The 15,291-nt window shown below is 43.0% G+C and overlaps 1 protein-coding gene across 1 annotated transcript in view; it reads left to right on the top strand.

The window, feature by feature from the left end:
- npffr2a (neuropeptide FF receptor 2a) overlaps positions 1–7,357 on the top strand; it is a 35,181-nt gene extending 27,824 nt beyond the window's left edge. The window contains exon 4 of the mRNA XM_028578665.1: positions 6,403–7,357. Coding sequence (XP_028434466.1) covers positions 6,403–7,255 — 853 coding nt within the window. The 3' untranslated portion in view covers positions 7,256–7,357. The remainder of the gene's footprint in view (positions 1–6,402) is intronic.
- The last annotated feature ends 7,934 nt before the right edge of the window (positions 7,358–15,291 follow it).

The following is a 15,291-nucleotide window of genomic DNA, read 5'->3' as shown; positions in this document are numbered from 1 at the left end:
TCGAGACACTTTACAGATAGAGTAGGTCTAGACCACACTCTATAAATTCCAAAAGCCCAACAATTACAGTAATTCCCTCAAGAGCAAGCATTAGCAGTGGCTATTGCGACAGTGGCAAGAAAAAACTCCCTTTTAGGAAGAAACCTCGGCAGACCCAGACTCTTGGTAGGCGGTGTCTGACGGGCGATTGGGGCGTGATGAACAGTGGTGATAACAGTCACATTAGAAGTCACATTGACTTTGAAGGTTATCGTGGAAGTTCATGTCATAGCAGGGCACATCGTGTCATACTGAGTAGTGCAGTCTCCTATACCGGATCCTGACTACTCTGTGCGTATGAACATCACAGCAGGGCGTTGCGGGATGTAACGTGGGCGCTGCAGAGCACGGGGAGGCTGCGGATGCAGCAGGACGCAGCAGGATGCAGCCGGGAAATGCAGAGAATCGCAGAGCATAGCTCTGCGAAGAAGAAACATAAGGACTCCGGGGAGTAAACTCCCCAGAGCTAGATTAGTAACAAGCATTTCTGGGACAGGATGCATACAAAAGTAACAAGTAGAGATGAGAGAGCAGCTCAGTGTGTCTTAGGGAGGAACAGCCTCCCCGGCAGTCTAGAATTGTAATAGCATAACTTAAGAGAGGCAGGTTAAAGAGAGGTGCCTGGTCGGGCTAGAACTCCCCCCAACCGGGTCGGGCTGTACTGGACCGCCTCCCTCTACTCTCGCTCGATTATTAATTATACAGTATAGAAAAAAACTGATGACTACGAGGAGAAGCAGTGGGCCGGGTTAGGTGGACGCTTCAACTCCTCGTCCCTAACTATAAGCTTTATCAAAGAGGAGGGTTTTCAGTTTACTCCTAAATGTGGTAACGGTGTCTGCCTCTCGAACCCCGACTGGTAGCTGGTTCCATAATACTGGAGCCTGATAGCTGAAGGCCCTGGCCCCCAGTCTACTTCCAGAGACTCTAGGAACCATAAGTAGCCCCGCATTCTGGGAGCGCAGTGCTCTAGTGGGACAATAAGGTACTATGAGCTCTTCTAAGTATATGATGGTGCTTGACCATTTAGAGCTTTGTAAGTCAGGAGGAGGATTTTAAATTCAATCCTATATTTCACTGGAAGCCAATGCAGAGAAGCTAATACAGGAGAAATATGATCTCTTCTCTTAGTTCTCGTCAGAACACGTGCTGCAGCATTCTGGATCAGTTGGAGAGTCTTAATGGACTTATTTGGGCAACCTGATAATAAGGAATTGCAGTAATCTAGTCTAGAAGTAACGAATGCATGGACTAGTTTTTCAGCATCGTTTTGAGACAGGATATTCCTAATTTTGGCAATGTTACGAAGATGTTAAAAGGCTATTCTTGAGGTTTGTTTTAAGTGGGCGTTGAAGGATATATCCTGATCAAAAATAACTCCTAGATTTCTGACAGTAGTGCTGGAGGCCAGGGTAATACCATCCAGAGTAACTATATCTTTCGAAAACGAAGTTCGGCGGTGCGTTGGTCCTATCACAATAACTTCAGTTTTGTCTGAGTTTAACATCAGGAAATTGTGGGTCATCCAGGATTTTATATCCTCAATACACGTTTGAAGTCTTGCTAACTGACCACTTTCATCTGGCTTAATTGACAGATATAATTGGGTATCGTCTGCGTAACAGTGATAGTTAATCGAGTGTTTCCTAATAATATTACCTAGAGGAAGCATATATAAGGAAAATAGAATTGGTCCAAGCACTGAGCCTTGAGGAACGCCATGGCTAACTTTAGCGTGCTTGGAGGGTTTATCATTAACATTAACAAACTGGGATCGTTCAGAGAAATAGGACTTAAACCAGCTTAGTGCAATTCCTTTAATGCCAACTAAGTGTTCCAGTCTCTGTAACAGGATAGTATGGTCAATAGTGTCAAATGCAGCACTAAGATCTAGTAGAACAAGAATGGAGACAAGTCCTTTGTCTGCAGCAGTTAGAAGGTCGTTAGTAATTTTCACCAGTGCCGTCTCTGTGCTATGATTCTTTCTAAATCCTGATTGAAAATCATCAAATAGACTGTTGCTATGTAGAAAATCAAATAACTGATTAGCAACCACCTTCTCAAGGATCTTGGATAGAAAGGGAAGGTTAGATATAGGTCTATAGTTTGCTAAGACCTCAGGATCTAGGGTGGGTTTTTTCAGAAGAGGTTTTATCACAGCAATTTTAAATGACTGCGGTACATAACCTGTTAGTAAGGACATGTTGATCATATCTAATAATGAAGTGTTTACCACGGGTAACGCTTCTTTGAGTAGCCTCGTTGGGATGGGGTCTAAGAGACAGGAAGACGGCTTAGCTGAGGATATCTTTAACATTAATTGTTGAAGGTCTATAGGATAAAAGCAGTCCAAGTATATGTCGGGAGTCGTCGTTCTTTCTAGCGGTCCTGCATTTAAAGATGAACTGTTAGAAGTTAAGGGCAAAAGGTGTTGAATTTTATCTCTAATTGTTATAATTTTATCATTAAAGAAGCTCATGAAGTCATCACTACTCAGAGCTAGAGGAATAGATGGCTCAGTAGAGCTGTGACTATCTGTCAGCCTGGCTACAGTGCTGAAAAGAAACCTTGGGTTGTTCTTGTTTTCTTCTATTAATGATGAGTAATAGTCTGATCTGGCCTTTCTTATGCATCCAATTGGGATAACGCTACATTCTTTACCAATCTCTTTTCCCGTCTGCCTGATTTAAACGAACATTATTTGATAATATGTGGAGACATGAACAATAAACTCAGTAACTTGTCATCTCACTTTCAACTGCTTTTATTTTCAGCCAACTTAACATGCGTAAAACGTTGTATGAACATAAAAAAATCTCCTACAATGTGCACAGCTACAAAAAAACAGAAATGCCCATATTAATGAATTAATCAAAAATATTGGTCGCCTTGACTGACAGTTAGCAGTAACAACATCAGCTGAAGACATTAAGGAACGCCTACTCCTCCAAAAAGAATTTGATCTATAAGCCACACTAAAAGCTGAGAACCTTTTGATCATCATTATCGTCATAGGTACTACGAGCATGACAAAAAAACTGGGAGAATTCTTGTTCGCCAGCTTCGCCAAAGAGCAGCAAGTCAGGCAATTTCTGAGGTCCGTGACGAATCTGGTACGGTCTGTACAGACCATGTCGCCACTAACTCATGCTTTATGAGGTTCTACCGTAACTTGTATAAATCTGAATCACTAAGGGATGATAACTTAATCAAATAATTTCTCCAAAGCATTGACATCCCTCATATGGATCCTGCAAAAGCAGCCGAGTTAGAACAGAATTTTTCAAGAAATTTTCAAACCAATTGGCTCCCATCCTAAACTGTATAGTAATTCCTTGTTGGTTGGCTCACTGCCCGAAACATTATGGCAAGCAACTATATCACTCATTCTGAAAGAAGGCAAAAACAAACAGGAATGCTGTTCTTACCGCCCTATCTCTTTACTTAATGTAGACAGCAAAATCTTTGCAAAAATTGTTGCTCTCAAAACAGTTCTTCCAACTATAATCTTACAGGACCAGACTGGTTTCATAAAGAATCGGCAGGCCTCCTTTAATATCTGCCGCCTGTATAACATAATTTATGGTCCCTCTCCAGCCAACCATCCAGAAGTTATTATATCTTTAGATGCCGAAAAGGCTTTTGATCGGGTGGAGTGGGACTATTTATTCCATACGCTTGAGAAAATCGGATTTGGGCCAAATTTTTTATCATGGGTCAAAATTCTATATAGTTCGCTTTCAGCAGTTGTACGCACTAATAATAATATATCACCATCTTTTTCACTAACACGAGGGTCAAGGCAGGGGTTCCCTCTGTCCCCCGTCCTTTTTGCAATTACGATTGAGCCGCTAGCCATAGCTTTGCGTAACAGTAAAGATGTTAAGGGTATTACAAGGGCAGATTTGGAACATAAAATCTCATTGTATGCGGATGATATGTTACTTTACTTGTCTGATCCTTCCTCATCTCTTTCTGCAGTTCTTAGTCTTCTGAATGAGTTTGGCAAAATCTCGGGCTACAAAGTAAACACTCAGAAAAATGAGCTGATGCCCATTAATCTAGCGGCAAAGGAATCTCCGTTTCTCCATATGGTGCCGTTTAAAGTGTGCATGGACAAAATAAAATATCTGGTTGTCTGGGTCACACACAAATTTTAAGACCTTTTCACAGCAAATTTCCCTCCTCGCCTGTCTTCTCTAAAGGTAGACATTGATCGATGGGATCTGTTACTGTTAAGATGGGTGTGATATAATAACTAGTGATTAAGTTACAAAAAATACTTCGTACAACCACTTCTTAAAGGCTCCACACTTCTGATACTTACATGACCATACGCGACACACACGCTACTGCCTAAACAGACTGACTGGTCACTGGTCATCTTTTGTGGACGTTGTTAAGGGGGCGCACTTAATACATTCATGGGGTATGTAATTCAGAGGACAGATTCATCACAGAGCCATACATCAGGCATTAGTCAGAGCAAGAACGAGAGTGAGTGATTTCAGTGTGTGAGTGGTGAAGAGAAGAGAGCAACCATGAGCAATGTCAGAGTTAGCGTAGCGGCTATGTGAGGGAAAAGTGAGAGGAAAAAGAGATCGCAAAGACGATGTAAAGTGATTTAACAGAAAACACCAAGCTTCTTAAAAGCTCTGAACACCCATACAGGGGTTTTCAGTTAATGTGACTGATTGGACCTCTTTCCAGGACTGTGTTGGTGTGGTAAGACTGATTGAGTGACATCTTTCTGAGTACCCTGTTAGTGCTGTTGCACCTGTTAGAGCGGGACAAATGACAGCTTTATCATTTTTATTGGTACAAAGAAGTTCCCATCAAATCTCGGGGCCACCTTCAATCTGAGCAGAGTCAAATAAGCTGAAGCTGAAGCAGAACACCTGTGTGGTTGATCAGAGTTAAATCATATTACAACGTGGAGACATGGAATGCACACAGTGTCACACACACAGCAAACCTTTTTGTTTACTCAAATTGCACAGTTTTTGCGGTTATGTAATCGCACAGAGTGACATCGCGATTGTGCTTGGATTAATTGTGCAGACCTAGAGCACACCTATATCAGCTGATTCATAAATTTAAATATCATAACTATATTCATAAATATCAACATTTCAGGTTGATCTCCGTAAAAGTTTGAAAAATAAAAATCTATCACCATTTGGCAAAAACAGCCTGGTGTGCCTTTGTATTCCGCCAAAAAGCCCCACGACAACCGTTGTGTAAAGTTTGCTGCGGACATGATGTACCTTTTATTAACAGACAGACCATATAGTTGTGGATGACAATGATGGTAACAAGGGGAGCTGGGTTAATAATGCCTCTATTGTTTTTAAATTGATCTGCAGTACAAATTGCATTAAGAACAAACAGTGACGTCAATGTTCTTTATTAATACTAAACATTAGTCCACCACAGAGTGAGAGACAGTATTTGTAATTCCAAAGCTAAATCGCATTTTGCTTGTGCATTTGTTTTCACTTTGTTCTTTGTTATTTAATAAATACTGACCAGTAGGGATGCGCCGAAAAATGGCATTTTCGGTTTTTGGCCAAAAGAGAAAAACGGCCGAAAATATGAGCCGGAAATATATGCCTCTCCACCCTGCCCCTCCCCTCAGTGCTCAGATTTCCCTCTCAGTTGATCTAACCGTTATCATGGTGCTACCCAGCAAAGGCCGATCATGCCAGCGGTGTGGAATTACTTCAAAGATTCCACGTCAGGTTTGATACGCCACCTGAAAACATGACATCCAATTCAATATGCAAAATCAAAATGAGTAAATCAAAAAATCTGTTACATTTGATTATTACAGAACTGAATGAAGAATAATATATTTAATATTGTGTTTTATATACAGTATATTGTCAAATTTTGGTGTGTTACTTTCATTAAAAGTGTGATCCTTTTATTGGTTTGTAGTTTTTCAATTCAGATTCATTAAATTCATGAAATCAATTAAAAAGTATAATATTAATACAAATATATATATATATATATATATATATATATATATATATATATATATTAAAATGGGTTTAAAAAAATAAGTCATTTTCGGTTTCGGTTTTTGGCACAGTGCAGTTTTCAGTTTCGGCCCAGAATTTTCATTTTGGTATAGATCCCTTATACTAATGACCCTGAGTTTCCTGACAACAGCCCCTCCATGTGAAAAAAGCCTGGATTTTTCACTTCATGAAATACAGTAATTCTAATCATACAATGTTGTCCCATTTTAAGTAAATGTTCTTAGCTGTCACTCTATTTTTGATGGAAAAGGTATTTTTAAAAGCAGGTTTAATGTCGGCATCCATTTTCCTGATCCAGTCTTTCTTTTTATTGCAGATTCAGATGCATTGTCTACCCATTCAAGCAAAAGCTGACCATATCCACAGCCTCCTTGATAATAGTCATTATCTGGGTTCTGGCCATATCCATTATGTGTCCCTCTGGGGTGATGCTACAAGTGACCAAGGAGCAAACTATTCGGGTGTTACTGGGCTATGACAACAAAACAAGCCCATTTTATTGGTGCAGGGAGAATTGGCCAAACCAGGAGATGAGGAAGATTTACACCACTGTCCTGTTTGCAAATATCTATCTTGGTCCTCTTTCCCTCATCGTGATCATGTACGGCCGGATAGGCATTACGCTTTTCAAAACAGCGGTTCCAACGGGAGGAAAGCCGGGCAAAGACAACCGCCACACCGTGTCAAAGAAAAAGCAAAGGGTGATTAAAATGCTTCTAATAGTTGCTTTGCTGTTCATCCTTTCCTGGCTACCTTTGTGGACCCTCATGATGTTGAGCGACTATGCCAGCCTGACTGAGCAGCAGTACAGACTCATCAACATTTACATTTACCCCTTTGCCCATTGGCTAGCCTTCTTCAACAGCAGCATCAACCCCATTATCTACGGTTTCTTCAATGAGAATTTCCGCAGAGGATTTCAAACTGTGTTCAAGTTCAGCCTGTGCACAGCGGAAGGACAGCGGAGGAAAACCTACTCGCACAGGCTGCAGGGAAACTCTGTGCTCCCAGCTAATAATGCTCAAACGTCCCTGGAGCCCATTTCTCTTAACAGCCTAGATAAGAACCCTTCCAGGCGACTCAACCACGTTACTGAACAGGATCTGGTCATGGAGGACATGGAGAAGGCATCTTGCAGCAGTGGGGGTGTGACTGCAGTGTCTATTTGAGGAGACACGTGGATACATTTTTAAAAAAAATTGGGGGATTTTAGGCCTTTGTTTATTTAGGACAGCCAAAGACATGAAAGGGGAGAGAGAGGGGGAATGACATGCAGCAAAGGGGCCACAGGGTGGAGTTGAACCTGCAACTGCTGCGTCGAGGAGTAAACCTCTATATATATGGGTGCTCTACCAGGTGAGCTACCCAGGAAGTGGAGAGTTGGGGGGGAGAGACTTTACTTATCAAGAAAAGAGAAAAAATCTTATTGGATGTGCATTACTTATCAATTAGGATACTGCATTGATAACCGGCTACTGTCATGCTCCATGACACTCCTTATAAAACTGTATGTATAAATGTATAAAGATGCATCAAACATAAATGTACTGTGATGTTTGCAGAGCAGATTTAAAAAGTAAAGTCACCTAGACAAAAATAATTTTTAATTTAATGACCTTATACTGTAGATTGGCACATTACTGTAGATGGAAAGTCTACGCTGTATTTGTGTATTATTAACTTCTATTGAGATTTAGAAGTACTTAAAGTACTTACAGTTCTTAAAAAGGAAAAACTCTGTTGGCCTATTAAAATAGCTTTTAAACCAGGCTTCAAAGGTAAAGAGGTCCAACATCCATTAAAGACTTCAGCACAGTGACAGAAGGTGAAATAACAACCTTTCAGGTCCCAGTGACCATGGTTATACAGCTCATAAGCATTATATGTAGTTATATTTCAGAGAACAAAACTGTACGGGGCGGATGCTGTATCAAGGCTTTTAACTTGAATAGCAAATCACATAAGCACCTACCTCTGAAGCCATAACCATACTTTTTAAACAATTTTTTAAAGTATATTTATTTATATGTACCACGTCAAAAGCCTGCGCTGTCCAATCATGTAACTACAGATCAGACTTGTCAGTTGATTTTTAGGCGGTGTGAGAGTCCCGTACAGTAAACAGGAAACATCACTGCCTCCATCGCTGCCACAAGGAAGCACTGAGGGTAAAAAAAAACCCCTGAAACACATCACTGAACTGGAGTTTGTGTAACCGCTGACTGTTTCCTTTTCTCTCTCTCTTTCTCCGTGAAATAAAGCTGTCTTCAAGTGCAGTCAGAAACATCAAGATCTATAAACGACCTGATGGAAAACTTTAATTGTGAAATATAAAGTCTACTTATGTACTTGGCACTCCCACACCGCTGCACCACCCTGCGGAAAAACGCCGGATCCCCTTTAGCTGATATGAACGCAGCCTCTGTCTTTTATGGGTCTGAGGCTTGCAGAGTCAATTATTTTACACCTATTTAGGTCACTTATATTGCAATATTATATAATTACTATTGAATACCGTATTTTTCGGACTATAAGTCGCTCCGGAGTATAAGTCGCATCAGTCAAAAAATGCGTCATGAAGAGAAAAAAAACATATATAAGTCGCACCAGACTATAAATCGCATTTATTTAGATTATAAATACAAGAGTTATTCAACTACACAATAGCACACAGAACAATACGCTGAATACGGTAGGTGTCCTGTATGTTAACGTAACACATTAACAGTTATTGAACTATACAATAGCACACAGAACAACTAGCTAACAGGGCGTGGAGCATGGATGGATTAAAAGGCGTGGAGACGTAGCTTCACCGTGAACGAGCCCCTCCCGACTCGTTCCTCCAGCTCTGGCCGTCTTGCTTTCAGCCCACAATTAGCCGATTAGCTTTCTTTGTTTTCTTCATTGCAGTAAGAGTCACCTTTTTGCCAGTCTCCCTCATAAGTTTCTCCCTCATTTCAAACTCTCATTCTGCTGCTCGATTACCGTTTTCGGCTGCATATTTTACTACCTGCAGTTTGTTATCTCTTTTCTTTCTCAGTTGTCTTTAGGAGGAGCGTTCTAGTTGTCACAAGCCTAGAGCGCCCTCTCGCAGCTGTAGGTAATGTTTTCAGTATGAATTAACATGTAAAAACATGTTAAATTATATATATTTGATATATAAGTCGCACCTGACTATAAGTCGCAGGACCAGCCAAAGTAGGAAAAAAAGTGCGACTTATAGTCCGGAAAATACGGTAGTTGAAATTAACTTGACTATTTTATCAATTCTTTTCAAACTAAACTTACCAACGTACCAGTCTATGGAGACAGTTTGGCTGCTGCTGTTTGACTAAAAAGAGCCCAAGTTACTAAATGGGTTTTAGCTTTTCAGACTTTCTAAACATTTCAAATATGTCCCTGTCGTTCCCTGTCGTATTATGGGATAAAGTGGCATCTGCCATTTTAACAAATATTATTGAGTAGCATTCACAAACCACAGCACATGAGGCATGGAAAGCACAAGACTGATTATACTGATGAAGGAGTTAATTATACTTTGGTATAATTACTGAAATGTTGGAGACCATAGGCAGCCTCTTATTCCAGTAGCACTTTTGAGGCTGGTGTTTCTCAAAATTCAGGCCGAATGTCTCAGCTTCCTCTGACAAAGAAAATGTGTTTTTAGAAAGTTTTTTTTCCTTGCAGTTTGTCTAAAGTTTTTTCTTTTAATTAACTGAATGGCAAATTCAGTTCAGGATTACTATGGCCGAATAAACAAAGAAAAAAGTGATGACTACAGACGATGAAACTTCAAAACAAGTGAAAGTGAGATCCAAAATCATAACTGCATTATTATTCTAAATCAGGCTTAAAAAACTTTTTGTGCAGAGGAGAGAAGAAAACTATAATTTTGATTGTGAGCCATCCACTTACAAATATCCTAACTGTTATCCAGGCATTTATTCTAAAATCTGCTCTGTAAACATGTACATAAAAAGGGTGTAATGATGCTTAATTTAATATTAATTAAATCGTGAATATCTCTTGAGCCTATTATGAATGTGCCATGTAAATCTCAGATAGTGTTCTTCTGTTATTGTATTTTTTTTATCTCTATATGAACAGTCTTGTGCAGTTAACTCTTAAGTAAATGGGAAAAACAAAAGAGGGCCTGCATTGGCCACAAAACATGTATTATCTGCTCTAAGTATATGTTACTGAGTCTAAAGCTTCGATAAAACGTGATACTGTGAATATGTCTGTGTGAACTGACTATTTGGTTCAAAAGGTATTTTACATACTTTGAATCTCTACTGTTGGTGGTGTCTATTACATCTTTAACAGGAGCCGATTTTGAAAATGTGTATAGCAAAGATGTTAAACTGTAAAAGGAAAAAAAAACAAAAAAACATGCATTCATAAAATAAATTGTGAGTGAATGTCGTTTTTAGTGGAAACCTGCTACGTAAAGAGAAAATAGCCTCAAGAACTTCATCTGGAGTGTAGAGAGTAAGTACTGAGCAAAATCTCAGACAAAAACAATTGTGGTGATTGTGGTGGAGAAATACATTTTGTTTGCTTCTCCTAATTTATTATCAGTTTTTCCTTATTGGCAAATTATGAGACTCCAGCTGAGTCATAAATCATTGTTAAATCTAATAGAAAATCCGTAATGTATGTTGACAGTAGCAGTGTGATATATGATGCACACTTTTACTGACAGCAAGTGATAGATTCATTTATACTGTTGCATTTGCTAAACCCTTTCTGAATACTGACTATGTGCCTCGCAATATCTTCTTAAATAAAGTTGTAATGAGGAGTGGGAACTAAGATGGTTTAAATCTATTTTCACTATCTCAGGCTTTAAGCCGAATGTACACAGTATTTGACTACACCGCGTTTTGGGAGTGCTCTGTTTCTATGTCCACTGGAAACGTTTCAGAAGTTGTGTTCATCATTATGTTTCACTGACATTTTCCGTGTTTTACAAGCATCAATACAGTGGCTCATTTAGATGTGCTAACATATGCTCTTTATGCTCTATTTTTCTGAGATCACTTATTCTAAAAGTCAATAAAGTAGATATCACAGCACAGCATTAACCTGTAATTATGATAAAATGTTGATTTTATGTGCAGCTCAGCAGCTTGGTAATGACTGCGGTCAACATAGTATTTATGAGCCCCCATAAAATTCCATAATCATTCCATTATCTGACAACGGAAACAAAAAATATTTAAATGAGAACTGTATTGTGAATCCGGCTGGATTAAAACACAGTATATGTGATCAAAGTGAGCAGGAGGGGACTGAACTTTTCTCCATCTGTCTCTCTAACTACAAACATGAAAAACAAATTGTACTGTGTATGTGTAAAGACAAAGTCAGAATCTAACAAACTTAAAAATGAAGTCAATTGCCAGTAAATACAGGCATATTCACACATGTGAATTTCACATCAGAGATGGCAGCTGTGCTGGATGGCATGACGCAGCCGGATGCTGTGAACATTGTTCGTCTGCTTGTGTGAGATGTGAAAGGACAGAAGTAATTAGGGCCAGATCAACTTAACTGTTACTGGAGCGCTTCAACAGCAGATTTTATCACTGCCACTGCTGCCGTTGTAGGAAAAAAAAAAAAGATGGCTCAGCCAGCTAGCACTAAAAGAAATTGACACTCGTCATAAGCAGACAGCTTTAATCTTGAAAAATTGTCCACAAAAATCATAAAACATTGTCCATCCATCCATCCATCTTCGTCCGCTTATCCGGTGTCGGGTCGCGGGGGGAGCAGCTCCAGCAGGGGACCCCAAACTTCCCTTTCCCGAGCAACATTAACCAGCTCCGACTGGGGGATCCCGAGGCGTTCCCAGGCCAGGTTGGAGATATAATCCCTCCACCTAGTCCTGGGTCTTCCCCGAGGCCTCCTCCCAGCTGGACGTGCCTGGAACACCTCCCTAGGGAGGCGCCCAGGGGGCATCCTTACCAGATGCCCGAACCACCTCAACTGGCTCCTTTCGACGCAAAGGAGCAGCGGCTCTACTCCGAGCTCCTCACGGATGACTGAGCTTCTCACCCTATCTCTAAGGGAGACGCCAGCCACCCTCCTGAGGAAACCCATTTCGGCCGCTTGTACCCTGGATCTCGTTCTTTCGGTCATGACCCAGCCTTCATGACCATAGGTGAGGGTAGGAACGAAAACTGACCGGTAGATCGAGAGCTTTGCCTTCTGGCTCAGCTCTCTTTTCGTCCTGGCGGTGCGATAGATTGAATGCAATACCGCACCCGCTGCGCCCGATTCTCCGACCAATCTCCCGCTCCATTGTCCCTCACTCGCGAACAAAACCCCAAGGTACTTGAACTCCTTCACTTGGGGTAAGGACTCATTCCCTACCTGGAGAAGGCATTCCATCGGTTTCCTGCTGAGAACCATGGCCTCAGATTTAGAGGTGCTGATCCTCATCCCAACCGCTTCACACTCGGTTGCGAACCGATCCAGTGAGTGCTGAAGGTCGCAGGCCGATGATGCCATCAGGACCACATCATCTGCAAAGAGCAGCGATGAGATCCCCAGCCCACCAAACTGCAACCCCTCCCCACCCCGACTACGCCTCGATATCCTGTCCATAAATATTACAAACAGGATTGGTGACAAAAGCAGCCCCTGGCGGAGGCCAACCCTCACCTGAAACGAGTCCGACTTACTACCGAGAACCCGGACACAGCTCTCACTTTGGTCATACAGAGATTGGATGGCCCTGAGTAGAGACCCCTCACCCCATACTCCCGCAGCACCTCCCACAGTATCTCCCGGGGGACCCGGTCATACGCCTTCTCCAAATCCACAAAACACATGTAGACCGGTTGGGCATACTCCCAGGCTCCCTCCAGGATCCTTGCGAGAGTGAAGAGCTGGTCCGTTGTTCCACGATCAGGACGGAATCCGCATTGTTCCTCCTCAACCCGAGGTTCGACTATCGGCCGAACCCTCCTTTCCAGCACCTTGGAGTAGACTTTACCAGGGAGGCTGAGAAGTGTGATACCCCTATAATTGGCACACACCCTCTGGTCCCCCTTTTTAAAAAGAGGAACCACCACCCCAGTCTGCCACTCCTTTGGCACCGTCCCAGACTTCCACGCAATGTTGAAGAGGCGTGTCAACCAGGACAACCCCTCCACACCCAGAGCCTTGAGCATTTCTGGACGGATCTCATCAATCCCCGGGGCTTTACCCTGCAACTGCCTCCGGAGTCCTCCGAGATAACATATCCCGGAAGGACTCCTTCTTCAGTCGGACGGCTTCCCTGACCACTGGTGTCCACCACGGTGTTCGTGGGTTACCGCCCCTTGAGGCACCTAAGATCCTAAGACCACAGCTCCTCGCCGCAGCTTCAGCAATGGAAACTTTGAACATTGTCCACTCGGGTTCAATGCCCCCAGCCTCCACAGGGATGCACGAAAAGCTCCGCCGGAGGTGTGAGTTGAAAGTCTGTCGGACAGGGGCCTCCTCCAGACGTTCCCAATTTACCCGCACTACACGTTTGGGCTTACCAGGTCTGTCCAGAGTCTTCCCCACCCCTGACCCAACTCACCACCAGATGGTGATCGGTTGACAGCTCTGCCCCTCTCTTCACCCGAGTGTCCAAAACATACGGCCTCAGATCAGATGAAACGATTATGAAATCGATCATTGACCTTGGCCTAGGGTGCTCTGGTACCAGGTACACTTATGAGCATCCCTATGTTCGAACATGGTGTTCGTTATAGACAATCCATGACTAGCACAGAAGTCCAACAACAAACAACCACTCTGGTTTAGATCAGGGAGGCCGTTCCTCCCAATCACGCCTCTCAGGTGTCTCCATCATTGCCCACGTGTGCGTTGAAGTCCCCCAGCAGAACAATGGAGTCCCCCCACTGGAGCCCCATGCAGGACTCCAGTCAAGGTCTCCAAGAAGGCCGAATACTCCGAACTCCTGTTTGGTGCATATGCACAAACAACAGTCAGAGTTTTCCCCCCCACAACCCGCAGGCGTAGGGAGGCGACCCTCTCGTCCACCGGGTAAACTCCAACACAGCGGCGCAGCCGGGGCTTGTGAGTATCCCCACACCCGCCCGGCGCCTCACACCCTGGGCAACTCCGGAGAAGAAAAGAGTCCAACCCCTATCCAGGAGTATGGTTCCAGAACCGAGACTGTGCGTGAGAGGTAAGCCCCACCAGATCTAACCGGTGGCGCTCCACCTCCCGCACCAGTTCCGGCTCCTTCCCCCACAGAGAGGTGACGTTCCACGTCCCCAGAGCCAGCGTCTGCCGCCCGGGTCTGGTCCGTCGAGGCCCCTGACCTTCACTGCCACCCATGTGGCATCGCACCCGACCCCAACGGTTCCTCCCACAGGTGGTGGGCCCATGGGCTGGAGAGATGGGAGCCACGTAGCTTGTTCGGGCTGTGCCCGGCCGGCTCCGTGGCAAACCCGCCACCAGGCGCTCGCCCGACGAGCCCGCCGTCTGGGCCTGGCTCCAGGCGGGGCCCCGGGCTTCCTCCGGGCAGGGTCACTCCATCTCTACCTTGCTTCTTCATTGGGGTTTTTGAACCATTCTTTGTCTGGCCCCTCACCTGAGACCACTTTGCCTTGGGAGACCCTACCAGGAGCACAAAGCTCCAGACAACACAGCCCTCAGGTTCACAGAGACACACAAACCTCTCCACCACGATAAGGTGATGGTTCACGGAGAAGTATAACATTGTCCACTAAAAAAATCATCATATCTACAAGCAGTATGTCAAAAGCAACTGTACTTTTTGCCACTGATCCTAAATAGCTGAAGGCCTCAAGCATTTTAACCTATGCGACAGTTGGGTGTCACACGAGACTTGCTGAGGTGAAATACTATTATATGAGACTTGTTAGAGTCACAAGAGTTAGGATATGAATTGTTAGACTAAGTATGTCTCAATGCTTATTAAAAATAGTAAACTTACAAACACTACAATAATCAAATAATAAGCCCTTTCTACAGAGGACCTCCAAGATGGCACCAGAAATGGTTGCTAAGAGTTTTCTAACACCCGTTAAGTCTCTAACTGTAATCACACCCTTGTTCTTTGGGATCATAACTCATTCTCCCGTGGTATTTCACTGCATCCAGCAACGAGGCCGTGACCTCTCTAGTGAAAAGGCTTAATGTCTCCCTTTTGGGTATGGCTTCGTGATGTGTT

The sequence above is a fragment of the Perca flavescens genome, chromosome 5, assembly GCF_004354835.1.
Source record: "Perca flavescens isolate YP-PL-M2 chromosome 5, PFLA_1.0, whole genome shotgun sequence".
NCBI lineage: Eukaryota > Metazoa > Chordata > Actinopteri > Perciformes > Percidae > Perca > Perca flavescens.
The sequence above is the reverse complement of the archived record's forward strand: the minus strand, read 5'-3'. Positions and strand labels throughout refer to the sequence as shown.